This window comes from Drosophila biarmipes, chromosome 3R (assembly GCF_025231255.1).
Source record: "Drosophila biarmipes strain raj3 chromosome 3R, RU_DBia_V1.1, whole genome shotgun sequence".
Taxonomy (NCBI): Eukaryota; Metazoa; Arthropoda; class Insecta; order Diptera; family Drosophilidae; genus Drosophila; species Drosophila biarmipes.
Window position 1 is genome coordinate 9,208,831 of NC_066616.1, and position 21,929 is coordinate 9,230,759.

At 44.5% G+C, this 21,929-nt stretch overlaps 3 protein-coding genes and 3 non-coding genes across 7 annotated transcripts in view; 3 read left to right on the forward strand and 3 right to left on the reverse strand.

Annotated features, from left to right (window-relative positions):
- The first annotated feature begins 208 nt into the window (after window positions 1-208).
- LOC108031155 (glycine receptor subunit alpha-4) lies at window positions 209-3,950 on the forward strand. The gene is made up of 5 exons (XM_017104370.3): window positions 209-336; window positions 1,862-1,955; window positions 2,014-2,468; window positions 2,524-3,170; window positions 3,331-3,950. The coding sequence occupies exons 2-5, from the start codon at window positions 1,885-1,887 to the stop codon at window positions 3,613-3,615; spliced, it is 1,458 nt and encodes a 485-aa protein (XP_016959859.1). The 5' UTR covers window positions 209-336; window positions 1,862-1,884; the 3' UTR covers window positions 3,616-3,950.
- Window positions 3,951-5,912: 1,962 nt separating this feature from the next.
- Window positions 5,913-11,047, forward strand: LOC108030961 (plasminogen). Its single transcript, XM_050888356.1, has 8 exons — window positions 5,913-5,943; window positions 6,244-6,375; window positions 8,432-8,518; window positions 8,582-10,016; window positions 10,072-10,182; window positions 10,244-10,556; window positions 10,615-10,714; window positions 10,775-11,047. The coding sequence occupies exons 1-8, from the start codon at window positions 5,913-5,915 to the stop codon at window positions 10,831-10,833; spliced, it is 2,268 nt and encodes a 755-aa protein (XP_050744313.1). The 3' UTR covers window positions 10,834-11,047.
- A 1,232-nt stretch (window positions 11,048-12,279) lies between these two features.
- The window catches only part of LOC108032182 (nicotinamidase), a 28,746-nt gene continuing 19,096 nt past the window's right edge, over window positions 12,280-21,929 (forward strand). For both annotated transcript variants that reach the window (XM_017106038.3, XM_050889009.1), the window contains exon 1: window positions 12,280-12,539. The gene's annotated coding sequence lies outside the window, so the exon portion shown is untranslated. The remainder of the gene's footprint in view (window positions 12,540-21,929) is intronic.
- On the reverse strand, window positions 13,286-13,358 carry Trnav-cac (transfer RNA valine (anticodon CAC)). The gene has a single exon. It is a non-coding gene; the product is annotated as a tRNA-Val (tRNA).
- On the reverse strand, window positions 13,733-13,805 carry Trnav-cac (transfer RNA valine (anticodon CAC)). The gene has a single exon. It is a non-coding gene; the product is annotated as a tRNA-Val (tRNA).
- Trnav-cac (transfer RNA valine (anticodon CAC)) lies at window positions 14,101-14,173 on the reverse strand. The gene has a single exon. It is a non-coding gene; the product is annotated as a tRNA-Val (tRNA).

Sequence of the window (21,929 nt, forward strand, 5' to 3'; positions counted from 1 at the left end):
CTGTCAGTTGTCAGCGAAAGTTTGAACTGCCAAGACGTTCAAAACGGAAAGAACCAAGTCTTAAAAAATAAAGCCAGTCAACTATTAAATGCTTGAGAGTGCAGAATATTTATTTAAAAATAAAGTACATATTTGACAGCTGGACAGACTTTTTCATTTATTCCGGAAAGTTCACAAAAAGTGGTGTTTCTCGAAGATGTCAGTTAGGGCGTCAAGCTGATGGTTATGTAATCTCTGTGAAGATTCCAGAAATCCAACAGAATTCCATTGCTTCGATAAGCAAACGAATTACAGTTGACTGCGAGAACGTTCGCTCGAAATTCATCCGAAATCAGTGTAAGCTCATAGAACTTTTTGAAAATACATACAATTAATTTCCAAAAGTTTAACAGTTCAGTAATATTTTTGAGAAATTTAAGAAAACTACAACATAATCAAGAGTTAATATTATAAATATAAAATATAAATCATCGTAGTTTTCAAAACTGAAAAGTTTTTCAACGTTCTAAAGAACATTCTTCAAAGTTTTCTAAAATATAAACCAATCTTTTAAACAAATTCCATATATATATTTTTTAAAATGCCACTTACTTATTACATTAATATTGTTGATGATAAAACAAAAATCATCTTAGTTTTCAGAACCGAAAAGTTTTTCAACGATTTTAAGAACTTTTATTAAAGGTTTCTAAAATATATATATTTAAAATGCCATTTATTTATGCAAGTGTTCAAGTTATCGAAAACTACATTGAATTGGGTACTTAAAATTAAAATACCTGCTTAAGAATTCGAGTAATTTCGTAAAATATTTTTGACTAATTTTTTTAACTAAAAAGAGTTATTTTTACAGTTATGAACTCTTCTAGTATTATAATTGGTTAACATAATTAAAACATTCTAAAAATCTTAAGGTTTTTTCTATAAAACTCCTCCTGTAATTGATCATAAATATCTAAAATATTTTGGCCACCCAGTTAAAGCAAAAATGTATTGCAGCCTATTAATAAATGCATTATTTCAAATCGCTGGTGCTTTAAGTTGGCCCAATTTGCCGAGCAGAAGGAGAACCCCAGACTTGTGCCGTGGCAATTGTCCTTGTCTAATGGGGGCTCTGCAGCATTGGCAGGATTCTTTCATTGCCCGCTTTCTTCCTCGTGTTCGTCGTGTGGGCTGGGGCGGCTGAGGGGCGGAGCAGGGGCGAGGCATCCTCGCGAGGGGCATAGAAAGGCGCATGGGCCAATTAAGGCACGGTTCACCCACCGCCCACTGCATTCCGCCCCTTCGAGTGGCTTTAATTGTGAATTAAGACGGTATTGTGCAGCGAGCGACTGCGACGACGGCAGGTATTGCTGTCTGTGTCCTGCGGCCAGGGTTGCCATCCTGCACTTGCACTCGGACTCGGCGACTCCCAATGCCGAGGCTATCGAGGCGTGGGCATTGTCGAAGGCAGCTGCCTTTTTGTCTCTCAGTCTCGTCCCCCATTCTATTTACTTGGTTAAGCGGCATAATGGTTGCTATTTTCGTGCCAATCGCTCTCGATGCATTGTCAATGCCAGGACGACCCCTCGAAAGCCTTTGATCCTTTCCACCTGGTGGCAAGGTCAGGACTCTGACACAGACACAGACACAGACACAGACCGGGAAATCGTTTCAAGTTGTTTTCTTCGGCGACGACCTTTTGTCAGGAAGAGCCGTGAAAATAGTACTCATTCCCACGGAAAGTAGGATTCAAATATACTAAATGAGAAGGACCAGAACTTTGGAGAATTTAATTAATGAATATTGATAATACATTTTATAATTATTACAGAAAATGTTTAGTTCAATAACACAAATTTTTATTCTTGAACTTGGTTAGACACAGGAAGAGCTTAGCTAGAAATGGTGGTCCAAATAATAATTCTGGTGATCTGCACCATCTGCCTGAAGCACTATGCCAAAGGAGAGTTTCAGTGAGTATTCAAGCACGTAGGACCCGAATAGCTTAACTTGATCTTCCCCTGCAACCAGACAAAGTCTGGCCATAACCGACATCCTTCCCGAGGACATCAAGCGCTACGATAAGATGAGACCGCCCAAGAAGGAGGGCCAGCCCACGATAGTCTACTTCCACGTGACGGTGATGGGCCTGGACTCCATCGACGAGAACTCTATGACCTATGTGGCGGATGTGTTCTTCGCCCAGACCTGGAAGGATCACCGCCTGAGGTTGCCGGAGAATATGACGCAGGAGTACCGATTGCTCGAGGTGGACTGGCTGAAGAATATGTGGCGTCCGGACTCGTTCTTCAAGAACGCCAAGTCGGTGACCTTTCAGACGATGACCATACCCAATCACTACATGTGGCTGTACAAGGACAAGACGATTCTGTACATGGTCAAGCTGACCCTGAAACTGTCCTGCATCATGAACTTTGCCATCTATCCGCACGACACCCAGGAGTGCAAGCTGCAGATGGAGAGCCGTAAGATGTTCCAAATGACGAAGCATTTTGAGATACTATTTACATTATGTTCTAGTGTCCCACACCACAGACGACCTGATATTCCAGTGGGATCCCACCACGCCCCTCGTGGTGGACGAAAACATCGAGCTGCCGCAGGTCGCCCTCATCCGGAACGAGACGGCGGACTGCACCCAGGTGTACTCCACGGGCAACTTCACCTGCCTGGAGGTGGTGTTCACCCTGAAGCGCCGTTTGGTCTACTACGTCTTCAACACCTACATACCCACTTGCATGATAGTGATCATGTCCTGGGTATCCTTCTGGATCAAGCCCGAGGCGGCTCCGGCTCGCGTGACCCTGGGGGTCACCTCCCTACTCACCCTCTCCACGCAACATGCCAAATCGCAGTCGTCCTTGCCACCCGTTTCCTATCTCAAGGCCGTGGACGCCTTCATGTCCGTCTGCACGGTGTTCGTGTTCATGGCCCTCATGGAGTACTGTCTGATCAACATCGTCCTGAGCGACACGCCCATTCCCAAGCCGATGGCCTATCCGCCCAAGCCGGTGGCGGGCGATGGACCCAAGAAGGAGGGCGAGGGACCGCCTCCGGGGGGCAGCAACTCGACGGCCAGCAAGCAGCAGGCCACCATGTTGCCACTGGCCGATGAGAAGATCGAGAAGATTGAGAAGATCTTTGACGAGATGACCAAGAACAGGAGGGTGAGTGATAAAGAAATAAATGAGAGAAGGTATAGGATACCAAGACAAGGAGCAGGATCCCCGTTTCCCAGAAAAAATGGATTGTGATGAAAACCATTTTTTTGTACCATTTTTACCAAAAATATATATCATAAAATCCTTTAACTTCTGTATTTTCCAGATTGTGACCACCACTAGACGCGTAGTGCGTCCGCCGCTAGATGCCGATGGACCTTGGATTCCGCGCCAGGAGTCGCGCATAATCTTGACCCCGGGCATTGCGCCGCCGCCACCTCCTCCTCAGCCAGCGGCCCCGGAACCGGAACTCCCGAAGCCCAAGCTGACCCCCGCCCAGGAGCGGCTCAAGCGGGCCATCTACATCGACCGATCCTCGCGCGTCCTCTTCCCGGCCCTCTTCGCCAGCCTGAACGGCATCTACTGGTGCGTCTTCTACGAGTATCTGTAAGAACCAGGAGCTGCGGATTCTTCTGCCCTGTACATACTACTTTCGCTGGCTCTCTCTGGCGCTCCATCCGAGTGTTAAACGTTGATTGTTCGCATATATCGAAACGTATATCGCAGATTTACTCTTAAGCTTTCACGCACAAGCTTTAAGTCAATGAATTTTAAACATAGATGATTGTTGAACCACATAAAAAGGAGGCAAAGGAGATATGGACACGGGATAAATTACAAATTATCTATTAAATTCCTACAAATGCTTAAAGTTAATCAAGTGACGTAGTAGCTGGCGTAGCTTAAGTGAATTGTAATTTAATGTCTCAAAAAATGCTTTTAATTGTAAATAAATAGAGAATCCATTTCAAATAAATTGAGGTTGGTTTGGTAAGGTATTGGACAGGTTTATCGTTTTTAAAAAGGCTTAAGGGGTTTATTTTAATTACTATTAACAAGAACAAATTTAAATGAAGAGTAAGCTGCTTTTTTCAAAGGACCTCAAGATAGGAAACATTGGATTGAATATTTTGTACCAAAACCCTGAGTCGAATAAAAGCTTTCGCACTGCCAAAGCTGTGAGCTTTAAAATTGTATCCCCCTTTTGAGGGCAATGCTAGTTACCTTCCCCATTTGCGATATAACTTGGCTTAACAACTTCTCAGCCATTTGGGCAGCCCATTCATTTTTAACACCTCTAGCTTCTTCTTTTCGTGCAGCAGGCAGTTATAAGTTTATTTCGCGCTGCTTTTTCTTTTAAAGGTGTCAACATGGGTTGGAACAATGGAACTTGCTCGGGTTTCTACCGCTCGCAGATGCCGAACTGCCGCAGGGCGAAGAGGAGAGTCTTATGAATACCCAATTAATAATGTTGGTCACACGCTCCACACTCTGCCTTTTCACGGTCGTTAGTGACGCCCGAGCCAAAATGATAAAGGGCTAAAATAAAAAGGTGAGATGGAAACAAGCAAATGGTAAATATGGAAGAGAAGGTACACCTACAAGATCACAGATAAATTAATCCAAAAACCTTGTAATTATTTAGCTCAGCCTTTTTTTCTTGATTTTTTTGGGTTTCTCCTCTTATAGTTCGATGATCAATCATATGTTTTTGTGTGGATATGTGTGTTTTGCGGCTAAACCATTTGCATTTGAAGTAGGCCAGGCCGAAGAGCTCGCTTCGTTTTGGGGAAACCACAGTATGATTCACCCGAAAGCCACATTGAACACGGGCCCAGTACTCGATTGCATTGGCGGAGGCTTCGAGAGCCGGAAAATAAGCTAAGGTTGCGCAAATTCAGTGTTTATTTGGGACTGGGGAATACCTGAGGTTATGAGCATTATGTGTGGGTGCTCAATGCAAATTGGCTGGCTGGGGGTTCAACGAGTCGCTCTTTTCAAGGAACGCGCGATGGCCGAGTTGCTCAATTAATTTTGGTATTATTAATGGAAGAAATGCCGCCAATTAAGGTGGCTCTCTGAGTGCCTGCCCAGAGTCGCACCTCTGGCACAGACAATGCCCAGAGTCTGAAGAAAGTAAAAATCCAGCTGACAACCTCACGGCTACCGTCGCGGCTCTTAAGTTCCCCCTTTTCCCAAGACCCCCCTGAAAAGCCGAAACGAAAACGAAACGAAATGCTCCATCGACGGCAACAACAATAAAGGCCAAAGCTGCCTGACAACGACGCCACAAAATATTATGTTGTTGCCGCTGGTGTGGGGTTGTCTTCGGCTTTTGCAGTTTCAGTTTCAATTTCAGTCGAACTCGGGCAGCAACGGCACACGGAAGCAGGCCGCACTCCGCTCCAACTTCGAGAAAGAAAAACCCTTTAAAGGCCCCAAAACAAACCGATCGCAAGCCATAAGCCCAACTGCAACTGGAGCTCGGTGTGTGATCAGCCGAGAAAACACCTTGTTCAACTCGAGCGGGGAATAAAAAAGTGAAATTCGTGCACTTTTCGCAGCAGTTTCGCAATCCGATCGGGGCGTCATAAAAATAAATATTACAAAATTCAATTAAAGCAATTGGCAGCTCGTAAAAGCTTACACCAAGGCTAAATTGTGGTTCAGCTGAGCCGGGATAACGAAACCGAAAAACGTCGCCGCGGCTTAACACTTTTTAACACTTTCATTTTCGCTCAGAGCCGTTTTCGTTGGGTTCGTCATCGCGGGCGCAGCGGTCGCCTTTCGTCGAGTGTGTTAAATAATAGTAAACAAAAAGTGAACGAAACCACCACATTTTCGGCAAATGTTCAGCGGCTTGGCGAGCTGAAAACAGAAACTGCATTTCACGTTGGCTTCGGCAAGATGCAAGCGAAGGTGTTTCTGCTCTGCCTGGGTTGGTATTCGAAGTCACACAAAGTAGCCAGATTAAGATACGAAGCTAACAGATATTTAACCTAGTTTCGGGCATTCCGAATTTGGTAACTATGGTCGGCTTATGGTTAGTTTGTGCTAATGCGCTGCGCAAAAAAGGGCCACAGAGGAAAACAAAAGACTTAGGCAACGAACTTGCGCCTCCGACGAAAGTCCGAGTGCAGCCGATGGTTTCGGTTTGTTTTTCTGTGAGTCTGATTGCCATCTTGATGACTCGTGCAACGTGGGGCGGCTTGCAACTTTCTTTGCCCGCCGCTGCCAGTAAAACTTCCGTTCGGTGACGTCAGGGAGAGACACAAAGCAAAAAGATTGAAAACCAGCTGGCATGCAAATCACATAGATGCGGACACCAAGGCCAATCGGAGATCTCCCCCGGCCCGAAGAGTACCCGTGTGTACGTGTTTCTTGGTATTACCGCAGCGCCAGGCTTGACCATCTATTACGCAACAACAAAAATTGAAAAACTTGTCAACGCCGTTGCGTGTTGGTCGTTTGGTCGTTTTCAGCCGTTGCCGGTGCCAAAACTCCAGGCGGGTTTGCCTTGCCATGGCCTGACCATGAAGTGTTCAATTTTATGTTATTTCTTCTGCTTCGGAAGTTAATGCAGCTGTGCGTTTCTTTCCATTCCTCCTCCTCGGAGGGGATTAGTTGGTAATTTTCCAGCAGCAGCTACTGCAGCGTGGACATCTCAGCTGCTCTCTTGGGGATTTTCACTTTCGTTTGCCGGGCAATTACCGGAAAATTGCTTGGCTGGGGCTTACGAAATTCCCGGCTCTTTCCTAATGGGATTAGGCATCAAATGCACACCCCAGCCTTTAGGGAATCGGACGCTTGCTCTCGAATAGGCTAAAATGTTCGTTTTATTAAAATTGCTTTTAGGAATATCTACAAATTGTATAGAAATGTAAATAGAATGTAAAACAATTTAATTAAAATCTATTATGCCATTTTCTTATACAAACCGTGTTTTTTAGGTCAAGTATTCCTCTTACAAGCCATTTACAGATACAGAGTTATAGGCTCAACACCTAGAATTTGTATACCATTTTCACTTTTTACCTTTGAGCGGAATGTGTGACACCTTTTTGGGTCGCAGTGCACAAAAGCCCGAACAACAATGAACCGAAAAGAGAGCACCAGTATCCACAGCGAATGTGCTTAGTCTGCCTAGGGCCGCGGGGCATTCACTTTTCCCAAGAAATCATTTCTATATAAGCCCTATAATTGGCCAATATTTCATTGTGTTGGGGCGGGCAGCAACAAAATAAAGCATTGCCATTTGGTATGGGCAATTTTATTCCAAGTGAAAGTGGCAAAGTTGCAGTGCACACCTCGAAAAATGTTAATGAGCCGCATTCGAATGTGGCATAAAAGCAAAACCAGAAAATCAAAATAAAGCAGAAAAAGGCGAAATACAACCGAAACTGTAGCAGCTTAACCCAAATCGCTGCGAGATAATCAATTTTGTTTTCCTGCCCTGCGAGGTGAAATCTTTAGGCGACCTTGGGCGCGTTGACTTACATAAAGAACCGCCCGGGAGGAAGTTCCTCACCGAGAGATCTTCTCCAATACAGAAATGTCGAGTCATTAGGCAAACCGAGACAAGCCCACCAAAAATGAGTAAAACCCCAAGCAATCCAAGCCCAACGAAGTGAGATTATGTCACGGCAGCCAAGCAAAATGAACTCAAAACTAAATAAACGTTAAATGCTTCAGTTGAACAACGACATACTTTCTCGTTCAAGGCGCAGGGCAGGCGGGGGCGGTCCGCAGATGCGTAATGCCAATTTGTGACATTATTCAACCGGCGAAGACGGCGCGCGACTTTGCATAGGGCTTTTGTCCGGCTTGAAAAGAGTTGGGTCGGCGGCAGATCGCGGATCTCCAGTGCTTCCTGCTTTCCAACTGCTCAAGCATACTGTGGTGGGCAGTGCGTTTCATATCTCTAAGGCGACGGACTGCAGGTGCATCGAATGGTGGCAAAAAAGATCATTTATTGTTATAAGAATAAAGAAGACGTCAACAAAGCTAAATGTAGAGTTAGGAAAGTTTTCAGGTCATAAAAACAATAAACAAGTGAAATCAATAAAGCTTTTTATCTGAATTTTTTGCAATTGCATTTAACACGAACAAATTTATAAAGTTTATAAAGCCGTACACATAAACCAAAGCCTAAGACTATAAGTCTTTATTCATAATAAAAGACACACTTGAGAAGATAGAAAGATGTATTAAAATAAAGGAATTATATTTTAATATTTTATATAACTTAAATTTAGTCAATACTATACATAAAATTTTCTTCTAGTTAAGGAATAAAAAAGGTTTATTAAACAGTTAGTTAAATAATACACAAAGAAATTTTTACCCAATTTATTAACATTAAATTAGTAATACAATTTTAAGTACATTTTTAAGGCTTCACTAACTATTTTCCGTTTTCCTTCTAGCACTCTCTTTGGGAACATTTCTGCCGACTCGAGCGCAATCAGATGACCCCAACGATGAGGAGCAGCCTCTCCATCTGACCAACGACGGTAAGTGTGATTAAGATGCGGTACGCTGTGCACGGGCATTCATAACTTTAACCCTTAAGGCAGCGTCTTTCTTTCAGCCGCATCTGCACGACCGCCGACTGGGTCGCCAGTTGACTGAGGATCTGGGTCTGAGCCAGGGCTCGAGCAGCAGTGGCAGCAGCAGCAGTCAGTCCAGCTCCACCTATGAGGACGAGGACGATGTGGAGGGCTCCAGCGAGTACTACGACAGCGATGAGGAGCAGTCGGAGGGCAGCAACGAGTCCCTGCCTCGCCTGCTCTCGCAGTCCACCTTCAATCGCATCTCGGAGACCCTGGGAGCCCTCAATCATGTGGGCCACATGCTGGTGGACATCACGCGAGGGGGACAGGATCAGGCCAAAACGGAGGTTGAGAAGAGTGAGGATCAGAGCAAGTCGGATGGATCCTTCGGCTCAGCTTTGAGTGCTTCCAGCACCACGGAGTTGGCCCCCTCTTCTACTCCATCCACCCTGGGAAAATCGGAACCACTGCCAGGAGTCTCCGACAAACTGATGGACCCTCTGCCCATCACCCTCTCTGCCAATAGTCTGCTGCCAGCTGGCAAGCCTGCCAATCTGAGTGTTATCCAAGTGGCCACCAAGAGAATCGGCACCGATGACTCTGCCCCCATGTTTGTGGAGAACAAGGAGCTCAAGCAGAAGAAGAAAAAGAAGAAGAACAAGAACAAGCAGAAGCTGAAGAAGCCCAGTGAAGAAGGAGTCCCCATTCCGGTGGTTCAGGGATCGGTTCAGCAATCGCAGCAGAAGATCAAGATACCCACCACTCCGAGGACTACGACGACCACCACGACGGAGGCACCCGTCACCCTGAGTCCCTTGGATCAGCTGGCGGAGGCCAGCGATGAGGCAGGAACCGGCAAGGATGTGGAGAACTACTGCAAGACGCCGAGTGGCAGAAGGGGCCGCTGTGAGGATCTCAGCAGTTGTCCCGCCCTTCTCCTCAACCTCAGCAGCTTGAGGGAATCCCTGTGCTTCAAGAGCCTCTATGTGCCGGGCGTGTGTTGCCCCATTTCCGCATCATCCACTGTTCTGACCACCCAGAAACCCCTGAGGCTGACCACCCGGCCCACAACCACCACGAGCACCACCAAGCCCACGCAGCAGTCCACCAAGAAGACCACCGTGCGACCCACCACGCGACCCACTTCGGGTTTGGTGCTCATTCCCCAGAAGAAACCCCCGACCACCACGACGACCACCACCACTGAGGTGCCACTGGAGCCCGAGGGTCTGGAGGAGATCGGCAACAATATCGTGGATCCCGATGAGTGCGGCCAGCAGGAGTACTCCACGGGCAGGATTGTGGGCGGAGTGGAGGCTCCGAATGGCCAGTGGCCATGGATGGCGGCCATCTTCCTCCACGGACCCAAGCGAACGGAGTTCTGGTGCGGTGGTTCCCTAATTGGTTCCAAGTATATCCTTACTGCGGCCCATTGCACCAGGGACTCGCGACAGAAACCGTAAGATATGGGAGGTGTTTAATATCGTGTCATATTAATTCATGGATTCTTTTAGATTCGCTGCCCGTCAGTTTACGGTGCGATTGGGAGACATCGATCTCTCCACAGATGCCGAACCCTCCGATCCCGTGACCTTCGCCGTCAAGGAAGTGCGCACCCACGAGCGGTGGGTTATGGTCATCCATTATAATGAAGTATAACTTATCATTATATCTTCTATAATGCAGCTTCTCCCGCATTGGCTTCTACAACGACATTGCCATCCTGGTTCTGGACAAGCCGGTGAGAAAGTCCAAGTATGTGATTCCCGTGTGCCTGCCCAAGGGAGTTCGTATGCCGCCCAAGGAGCGACTTCCAGGGCGCAGAGCCACCGTCGTGGGCTGGGGAACCACGTATTACGGTGGCAAGGAGTCCACCAGCCAGCGGCAGGCGGAACTGCCCATTTGGCGGAACGAGGACTGCGATCGCAGCTACTTCCAGCCCATCAACGAGAACTTTGTCTGCGCAGGCTACTCCGATGGCGGAGTGGATGCTTGTCAGGTGAGTTTCGGGAGAGGTTTCAGTCCAGAGGAGTTCCTAACTTACCTGCAATTCTTAGGGCGACTCTGGCGGCCCGCTGATGATGCGATACGACTCCCACTGGGTTCAACTGGGAGTGGTTTCCTTTGGAAACAAGTGCGGCGAACCTGGCTACCCGGGTGAGTTACTTTACATAAATGCCTTTGGAAACGTACTGATGCATTGGTGCACCTTTCCAGGTGTCTACACTCGGGTCACCGAATACCTGGACTGGATACGCGATCACACGAAGGACTGATCGCCCTCCTGGTCCCGATCCCAACCACCTTAGCCGTAACTGTAGCCTAGGTTTAGGTACGCACTAGTCTATGTACTCTTAATGACCCGAGCCCCTCCCCTCCTGTTCTATGTGCAGTGCCCTATTTATTAACCGCATCCCGTTGCTATGATGAGTGGCATTTGTTGACTAAATTATTAATATTTAATTTTGATAATAAACTATGTGAAAAGTAGTTTGTTTTAAGCCGATGGTGGATGGTGTATCATGGGAAAACGGAGAACAATAAAATAAGTGGATGCAAGGGTATATCCACCATATATAGGAAATAATCAACATTAGTAACACATTTAACATTTTTAAGAATTGTTGCTAGCATCAGTGATATTTATCAAAACTATATCATTATTTCTCTGACCTTTTTTTTTTGACAGCCATATGTTAGAGTCGTCCGAATTTTATTCAAATGAATTCGAAAGTCGTAAAAATATAAAATATGATGTTCCTAATATTATAAGATAATTTGGCAAAAACCTCCGAAGACAAAAATTGTTTCATATTATTTTCCCACCAATCCGATAGATCGTATGACAGCCGTCCGTAAAAATGTTATTAAAAACACCAAAGATATTATTTTTAAATATTTATTTTTCCGATTATTCATAAGGGAGCTATAAGATATAGTTGTCCGATCCGGCTGGTTCCGACTTGTATACTACCTGCTAAAGAAATACGACTTTTGGCAAAGTTTCGGCCCGATAGCTTTATAACTGAGAGACTAGTTTGCGTAGAAACGGACGGACAGACAGACGGACGGACAGACGGACATGGCTAGATCGACTTGTCTAGTGATGCTGATCAAGAATATATGGGGTCGGAAACGTCTCCTTCACTGCGTTGCAAACTTCTGACTGAAATCATTATACCCTCTGCAAGGGTATAAAACTAGAATAAAATATTTTGTATCGTGATTGCGCTTAAGTGGGTATTCCTTAAGGCAGTTTGTATCTTTGAATGTAATTTTCTTGTCATAAAATCCGAGGAACTTATATAATAGTGATGTGACGCAAACAGAACCCAGTGACCCTTAGCTAACTGAGTTTGGATAAGCAATGGAAATCGCTTCAGAACGATTGGATCGCCGAGTGGGTGCGTCATGCCATCCAGATTGGGCATGTAATTCTTTGATTGCGATAGGAAGTGAAACAGTGGGAGGTGGGGTATAAATAGACGTGTGTTATCATAGGGACATTGCGATTATGGTGGGCCTATCAAGTTCCACCAACCTAGTTATCAATGGGATGTGACTATGATAGCTCCATTCATCCCCACTTTATCACCACGGGGAAATACTTGGTAAACAAACGTGAGCAATTGCATAAGGTTCTCTGGCGATGCCGGTCCTCTCTTGCGATATCTCTTCCCTGCTCTTGAAGACTCTACCCAGTGGCACTCAGTTGGCAATAAGCTTTCACAGCTGACGGACGCGAATTTTCCCTCCAACCGGCAATTTGCGGTCGATAACTAAAAAGAACGGCTACCTCAACGAGTTTTTAGTGATTGTGTTGCCACACGTACTTGCTGTGAAGATTTACGACCTTTATAAATCATCATATTGAACAATTACCGCTGATAATCGCCAATTTGACATTGTTACTGCCGCTGTGCGTGGACTCGAAAGCTCGGAGTGTTTTGTTTATGCGGAGCTTTTGTCGGACAAGCGCGTGGTAAGTACCTGAGAGTAAGAGAACAGCTCTCTGCTAAGCAAAGAGAGTGATTCACTGATGACTAAGGGTCAAAGGGGTCAGGGCTTTCTAAAAGCTGAGTCATACTGAAGGCAAAAAAGGGTTTATTTTGATTTTAAAAAGTGTGTCCAATTTCTAGTTCGTATGCTTATTTTACCCATTTTTGTTGTCAAGTGTAAAATTAAAAACTTTAAGCTCTAGCATACTTTTGTTATGTTAAGCCGTTATGAAAGCTTTATGCTCCTGTTAACTTACCTCTGTTAACATTTCCAGAGTTTTTCAAATCTAGAAATCTACTTGGAAATTATACAGATATTAATTTATTGCAGTACGTTGTGAAATTACTCCCAATATCTGTCAAAATGAATGCGGTATAATTCGTTGTAACGATAATTTATTCTATCATTTGAAAATAAGCTTAGAACTAGTGACAGCCTGTAATTGTGCTGGCGGAAGTCAATCTATCCGTAAAGCAATTGTTTGTAATGTAGTGTTAGGGCAGTAATGTCTTTAAAAACAAGCAACGAATTAAAATGCTATGTATTTGCTTTGGGCAAGTTATTTTAACAAATATATATAATTTGAGTGTGAATATCAAGAGGAAAGAACGACGAAAGCTCCGTGACTTTCTTTTAAATCATTTTACTCATATGAGAAATATTACAAAAAATCCAAGAGTCAAATAAAAAACAATAAATGTGAAAACAAATATAAAAAAAGACTCGTATTGTTCCCGCCCGGGTTCGAACCGGGGACCTTGTGCGTGTGAAGCACACGTGATAACCGCTACACTACGGAAACAGTTGAAGATCTGGCGGCAGAAAAGCCAACTTGAGTGAAGTGATCGGCTTTTGCTAAATACACCTTAAAAAATTCATCAAATTTATTTCCGCTGAAATATTTAACTTAGTTACAGTAATAGACACTAACTTCAATAATCTACCCTGCATTTTTATAATGGTTTGTTTCGGCACTTGGGGTTTTAAAAATTGAATATATTTATTTACATTGCTGTATATTTAAATACTTTGAAGACTTTACTTTATATACTATGATTAAAAAATATCAAAACACTTACCTCATGCAAATATATATCAATCTTTAAACACGCTAAAATTAGAGAAAAATAAATTGTTTACCATTATGTTTTAAAAACATATAAAAAAGAATCGGTCTGTTCCCGCCCGGGTTCGAACCGGGGACCTTGTGCGTGTGAAGCACACGTGATAACCGCTACACTACGGAAACGCTTGATGGCCGATCGGTTTGAGGCCCAACAGAAGCGAATGTGCTTTGATAAGGCGATTAGGCGATTATTTAATAGAAAAACTGGTATGTTGTATGGTGAAAGGTTTTTTTGCAATAACCTTTTCTAAAATTGAACATAATTATATTTTTAAAGTAAAGGCATTTATTACTTATAATCATAAATGTGTTCAAAGTTGGAAAGATCCTAATTTCTGATTGTCAAATGCAAAACAGTTGGCAGGAAGCAAAGACAGGGTATAAATTATTGCTCAGAGAAAATAAAAAATAATCCGTATGTTCCCGCCCGGGTTCGAACCGGGGACCTTGTGCGTGTGAAGCACACGTGATAACCGCTACACTACGGAAACAAGTGATAATCTGACGGCAGAAAAGCCCATTCCAGTTACTGGCCAAATCCAGGTCCAACTTCTCGAGATCGTGGCTTTCTGCCATCTATAGATATTGGTTGTTGCGTGGCAGTAACAATGAAAACCCATTTCTTCGCCCTGTCATTCCGCTCTTAATTAGCCTTTATTTGTCCCCTCTTCACGGAGCCCCACACAATTGGCCGGGACTTGCAGGGCGGAAGGGGGCGAGGAGAAAGGCATTCATGGTATGCCTGAAACACGCTGACCAGATTACCAACCAAAGCGCCAAGGGGCCAAGAACGGGGGCCACTCTGGGGCGGGGGCCTCGGTCGGCCCACCTTTAAATAAATTCGAGCACGCTGATCCTTGATTAAAATTCCTATTGTCTGCCTTGGTCCTGCCAAGATTTCCTCCCCTTTCATTGCTCCGCTTTTGTGCGGCGCCGTGAACGTAATTAATATGCAGGCCAGAACGGACTCTAACTGCTCTCTGGCACTCGTTATAATTACGCATTTAAATTGGCACAAAGGTTGAGGCCAGACGTGAACAGGAGCTCACACTGGGAGAAATAGGGTGCTCTAAAGTCTTAAAATATTTTTAATTTTTGATTACCTATGTGTTTGATCACTAGGTTTTTCTTTGAGATTAAGTTAATAGATAGTTCAGTTTTATAAAAAGTGTTAAATTACTTTGAATGTCTTAAGATTTCAGTAAACAATATATATTTTGTGATATTTTAATGATCTCAAGTTATTTTTATTTTATATTAGTAATATCCTCTTTTAATTTCAAAGTAAATTTTAAAATATATAAATATAAATATAAAAATTAGGGATTTTTAAAAACTAAACACAGGATAATTAGGATGGTATCATTTTAAGAACTCTTTATGCTAGGAAATATAATGTGATATTTTAGAAATCAAACATAGGAAAATAAGGATGGTAACATGATATGCTATTTAAAAGAATAAATAAATATAAATAAAAATAGTAGAGATTTTTAAAGATTAAACACAGGATAATTAGGATGGATCATACTAAGAACTCCTGATGGTAAGATATAAAATGTAATATTTTAGAGATCAAACATAGGGAAAGGAGGATGGTAACATGCTATGACTGTAGACCCCTTTCTTGCAGTGCCATCAAATCCGCAAGCAGAGCCAAGAACAGTCCACAAGGAAGCGCCTTCAACTCTTGCGTTGAATATATGTACATTTGCAAGTGTGTGGGTGGGTGGCTTATGAGTGGGTCGGCGGTGCACGGCCCCATAAATTTGGGTCAATGGGAAAAACGTCAGAATTGAGTAATTACAACATAATTTTCAATTTTGCAGTTTACGTTGTAAATTAATTTGCGGTCGACATCGGCGAAGCGGCCCCAGATCATTCCATCCCCTTTCTGCCTTAGCCCGGGCTTTTTGGGGTGGGGTCTTGGGTCTCCCAGCCGGGGCTTGGGCTTGGCTTTGGGCTTGGGCTTGGGTTTGGGGGATTGCACAACAATTAAAGCAACAATTACTGGACAGCCGGACGCCGGACGCCGGACGTTGGGATTTGCGTTGTTGTGCTGCGCCATAGAACATGGCAAATGTATATTGTTCCTCCCGCCGCTCGAGTCGGTGTTCGCCGGTCGGGGGTCATCTGTTTGTTGTGCATAATTAATTCGCAGTTATTCAGCCTGCCTCGCGTGCTGATACCCAGTAGGTAAGAAGCCAATGCGTCCGGCATGCCCGATTGTCACGCAATGACACTTTCGGAACTGGAGAGGCAGCATATTTAAGCAGGCAACACACCAGCAATTTGCATGGATTTAAGCACGAAGGAAAAGCTTTTCAGTCTCTATTTTGCCTGGTTCTCTAGAGCACAAACATAGATTTTTACCTGAAATTTAATTTAATTTCAACTCTCAAACATTTTCAATTAAAACCCCGTTATCGAAGTTGCAGCCGCTCCTCTTTGTTTTCTTCTTATTTGGCAGCACTCGATGGCAATGTATTTTTAGGAGTGACAAAATAGTTTTCTCATCACCACTATCAGCAGACCCAGGGGTGCTCCGTTCTGCGCCCTGCACAAAACTGTTTACGATTTTACAGCTGAATGGATTTTAATTGAAAGCCCCGAAAGACACGCTAGTGTCAATGACACAAGAGCGGGGGTTCGGGTTGTATCTTTGGGATGCGGACGGGGCTCTCCAAGGCCAGGCAGTTGCCAGCAGCTGTGACAAGATTTCGGATCATGTGGGTTGCCCGGCTTATGCAGGGACTGCCCCCTCCCACAGCTGCCAGATCCCTAGATGCAATAAAAAATTGACCCGAAAATGTGTAACAAATGTTGTGACATATTTTCGCAACGTTTGCCCAGCCAACGCCTCCCCCAAACGATGCCGAACCCGCTGCCAATGATCCTGAAAAGCGCAAGCAACGAAAAGAGTCTCTGAAAGGATGCTCCGAATGGGTTTCCCAGTTTCCCCAGATGCCCGGGTGAAAATCGGTTTCGGGCAACATTTGCTTTGGCCCACATATAACACAAAATGTGCAAAAATGAATATGAAAAGTGGGGTTCGGGGGTTTTGTAACTGTAAATGTAACTGCAGCATGGCATGAACTTAATCTGCTGCCGATTGTTTTTCTTGCTTTTCCGAAGAGGGGGCGGCGGACGGTGGGCGGTGGGCGGAGGGCGGAGGGCGGATTTGTTGCTCAATTTGTACTGGCTGCTCAGGGAGGGGAAACGGAGACCCAAATACGGCGCGTTTTCAATATTGCGGCAACAATTTTCATGGATTTTACGCTTTCTTTGTTTTTGCCCTGTTCTCTGGCTTGTTTGTATTTGGCAACTCGGTAATAATGAAACCAACGACTGGCTGGGTGGGCGAACGGGGGCGTGTTCATTTAATTGAAAACAAGGCGTGGCACCGTCAGCGGCAGCGGCAGCGGCAGCACTTAAAGCGAAATTGAGAACAGATGGAATGGCAAGCGAAAAACTTACAATAATTGCCCACAACAGTTTGAAATTGAACGAAGCCACTCAAATGGACTGAAGTCCGGCTTGCCAGCTTGCCAGCTCCGGTTAACTGGGATGATTACCATCGATGGCAGATAAAGTTTCCGCGGCCACTTAATGGGTTATTTATGGAGTTCCCCTCCCGCAGCTCGCAGTCTGAGTGCTGAAACTAATTAAATTACACAATCAAAATTTTCTTCATATTTTATGCGAAATTTGCACCGACCAGGGGAAAAAGGGAACCGAGTGGGGAAAAAAGTTTTCCACTTTGGGGGTCTGTTTTATAAAGGGAATAGTCCAAGGCGGGTTCTAAATTATTACCTTTCACCGTAGCGCGCTAATTAGTAACCCTTTCACAAGGGTTAGTTGCTAAGTTTTTCCTTCATATTTTCGGCATTTTGGGTACACCCTCCTTCTTTTTTTCATTGACTTTTTCACTTTTATTGTTTTTGCTCTTTTAACTTCGTTAGGCTATTGAGCTTTCTATTTTTTCCTAAGTAAAGTATACTTTTCTATAGATATTTCTTAGATTTTCCTGGCCCTTATCCATGCAAAGCAATATAATGTGATACACAGCTTGATTGCCCTTCGTAAGGCGATTCACACAACAATGAAGGAGGGAAATATCTCAAATTTTCAAAGACAAATATGCGCCACAAATCACATTTCCATAAATACAGACAAATGCTGTCCTGTCTGCGGACATGTGTGCTGTATTATTTATATCAATTCGAGTGATATACAAATTTGTATGGCAAACAGCTCGTGACTATAAACAGAGTGTGCAACCTGATACGTTGTTTGCTGCACTCACTCGCCAATTTCTTTTGTGCAACACATATTTTCCCCCATTATGTGGTGTTGGGGCTCGGACGCCATGGCGACCTTTTCTTTGGAGCTGCGCTATCTTTGTGTACGGCCAAACACGGACTCACAAACAGGAAGGACACATGGCCGTGGGAAGTGGCCAAGACAAACAGACGCCACCCCTGCCATGTGAGTGGGCGGGCTGTTTGCCTGATCCACTGCAGCCCCAGGGCCCCGTATAAACGCATTTCCCATCAAGTACAAGCCCACCACCCGCCTGGCCCACATTGCATTGTACCGAACGCCCGTCCGGGGGACTACAATCTCTTTTTCGCCTCTCCACTGAGGGCATCGCAAAAACCAATAAGTCAAATGACCGAAAAGGCTTAACAGACCATGAAAAAGGAAGAAAGGTAAGCCAACTCGGGGTTTTTGGTGGAAGGACCCAACAACAATAATCGGGAAATCAGGAGAATATCACAAAAAACGCTGGCAGGAAATCGATGGGCGTTAAAAAATGAATAAGAAGCAGGCGAATTAAAAGCGATAAATAAACAGTGATGGTTCTGGAATCCGCGGAGTGGGTTAAGCGTTTTACCAAAACGGTGGAGGAATTTTCTTAAAATTAGAGGGTCGGAATGATTCATTTTTGTAAAATTAATTTTAGTTGTTCCCTTACTACCCCCGGCAAACAGAAGCAAACATTCCAGCAACGCTTTTATTATCCACCATATCTTATGGAATTCTTCGCAGAGAATGGAAAACCATTGCAGCACTCACTTGATTCCCGTATTACCTTTGACTACTGCAGATTGCATTGGAAAGCTCTTAGACTCTTAAACCAAAAACAAATCTCATTGTTGACTGTTTGCAGCCGTGATTGCCGAGATCTACGAGCCAGGGAGTGCGCCTTGGGAGGGGATGGGCTGGAGTGGGTGCTCCCCACTGAGGCAGCCGGCGATGTCCCATTTGTGCCAAGTGTGTGACAATAAAATGTTTACTGATAGCAATGCCAGTGGAAGCAGTAGAAGAAGCCCGGCCAGGAACGACCCGGTAAAGCAATTGAATGTGGCACAAAGTGCTCTAGTGGGCGGAGGATTGGCCAGGGATTGGAACTTCCTGCTGCGATTGGGAAAGGGGTCGGGCTGGGGCTCGTGGATTGGTGCCATCTATTAGGAAAGGTTGCCAGGCAAAAAGGCCGAGCCGTCGACTATTATAAATAATAAATGCTGACTGGTCAGCAAGAGCTGAAGGAGAACTGTCCTTTTCCTTTCCCCAGGCAAGCCGAAAAAAAACCCAGGGAAAGACAAAAACAATTTGCTGGCTACCCACCACCTTCGTCTTTCGGCCTGCTCCGATGCTTTTTTCCAGCTCACGCGCCCTTGCCTCATAAATCTCGGCCAAGAGTGAAATAAAGCTAAGCGTAGCCCCTGACGTCGGTGTCCTGGCACCTGGCAAATTGATTTGTTGGTTTATTTGGTATGCCGAAGAAAAAGGGCGGGAGTCAAAGCCGAAAACGGTGCCCAGAGGAGCCACGTAAATTCTGGCGCCGCCTGTTTGTGTCATAAAATACGAGGACATAATATGAACTGGGCTGTAGTGAAGTCCCGGTCGTCCAGGGGCTCGACAATGACATTACGATGAAGTTAAGCAGCTGAAGGCGCACATAAAGCAATTTTCAATTGGGAAATTGTGCCGCTCCTTGGTGTCCTTGATCGATTAAATTCGACGTCCGGCCGACCACTTAATGCCTTTAATTTAAATCAATCAATCAATCAAGCAGCTGCTTCCACTTGAAGGGAGACTGTCAGTCCCCTCGCTCGTCCCATTATTATTTTAGTTTCGCCCCCGATTTCCACAATTTTGCCAACGGCTTAGTTGGCTGGGAGGAGGAATATTTTTGGGCCCTGATTTTAAGCAGCTTAACCGTTTGGCTCAATGACCATTCTTCGTCAGCCTTTTGTCTTGCTAAGCTACTTAATTTATTTGGCCCTATTCGCTGCAAAAGGTCCCTGGCCCTATCGGCCTATATCTATCTAGCATTCGGCTCGGCTGCCCTGTGCTCGGGCTAAGACAATTTAAAGTGGCCCGAAATTGAAATCAAATCAAATCAATGCCGCCCGACCCGCCCCCGGGGAAATTCTCGGGGTCCTGGGCGGCAAGTGACCTGAATTGAATACCCATTTGAATGCGAGTGCACAACAGGGCGTGCGTGTGTGTATCCACTCGGGTGTGCGTTCTACAAAGCGATTTCTGCCTTAGTTTTTATAGGGCATAGCCAAGGCTACTCCACCAAGGGGTTAAAGTATCTTAAAGGGTAAAATCTGATGTTCCCTAGAATTCATATGTTTCGTATGTAATAATGTAGCTCTTACCATTCAAAATAGTGTTCTATTTCCCGATAGCAAACTTAAGGGAAACCCACTTACGTAGTTCCTGACCTTTTCTAGAACGGCAACTTTCCACGTCAAGTTTATTTTGGTATGCCCTATTGAAAGCGAATTCACTCGAACTCCCTGCAATTTGCGGTGACCTTTCGAGTTTCTGGAATGGCCTTGAATCATTTGCGAGTTGAATGCATTACCTGCATTTGCCATAGAAACAGCAGACACCCCCGACCAACCCTTCGACATTTACCTAACAATCTTTCAATATTTCATGACGCAATCAGTAACGTAAGCCAACAACACGTGCCCAGCAAACGTTACAAGTACAGTGGGACTCGGCCAAAAGTTACTGCACAAATAATAGGGAGACTTAGATATTTTACATAAATGAATAAGAATTAAACAAATTTATAATTGAATTGTTTTTTAATGTTTTTAGGGTGCATCTTAAATTTCCAAGAGAATATTTTGTACATAAGTATTTATGTAAAATACTAAATGAAGTAAAAACAGAAATGAACATATTCTGTGAAAGTGTAGTGAACATGGAAAACTATATTCTTTGGAGCTTCGCTGTTTTTCGGGCAGTGAGGGAGTGTGTGTTTCTGGCATTTTTAACCCCTGAATGGCTGACATTCTGCTTGCATTTAGCTGCAGTTCGTTTCGCTTGCATATTTGGCCAATAAATTGCGCTTCCCCCATAGACTGGCACATGGGAAGGAGCTGCGGCTGCCCGATCCTATCTTCAATCGCTGCGCCGCTTCTGTGCCTCTTCTGCCGCATTGCTATCGGAATGTCAAAGTTCAATGTGCAATTTAAATGCAACACCCTGCAATTGGCTTCGCCTTTTGTCCGCTGCAGGTGCTGCCTCTCCAGCCGGCTGCAGCCGTCCAAATAGAAGAAACTGCAAACAATTTGTATTTAAATTTGCTGCTGCAGCAGCAGGCAGGCAATTGCGGATCGGGAGATCCTGGAGGACGACGGGGCCTGCGGCTGTTTTTAATTGGCAAATAAAAATGCGCAGACGAGGGGCGAAATTTTGCATATGAATGCAGAATGCTAGCGACTCAAAATTGAAATTTATGTGAAAAAATCAGCGCGGCTGGGGCGCAAAAAAGCGTCGTTTGCCATAGAAGGAAAAATAAACTAGGGCCGGCAAACACACACACTCTAAAAGCCCAGGACGAGAAAAATCACACACACACGTATTCATGGCAGGCAGGAAGCATCGATTATTCAAAACATCCGCAATTGGGAGCGCTTATCAACACGGGCGTCATCTATCTCCAGCGCGCTCCATAGATATACTGTGCGCAGTTTGTCAAAAATATTTTTTCTAGCGCTTTTTTGTGCCAGAATTTATTAAGCCACGGACAGGTCGTGGAAGTGTGAGCTAGGCACAGTGGTTGGCAACCCATTTAGCTTCGGAAGTGGGCTCTGAATCCATAGATGTAGAAGGTTTATAGACCCTTTGTTAATAGTGGATAAGCTAGAAAAAAATGAGATTTGTGGATCTATAAATATTCAATTTGTGGACGATTATTGTCATAGCAATAGTATT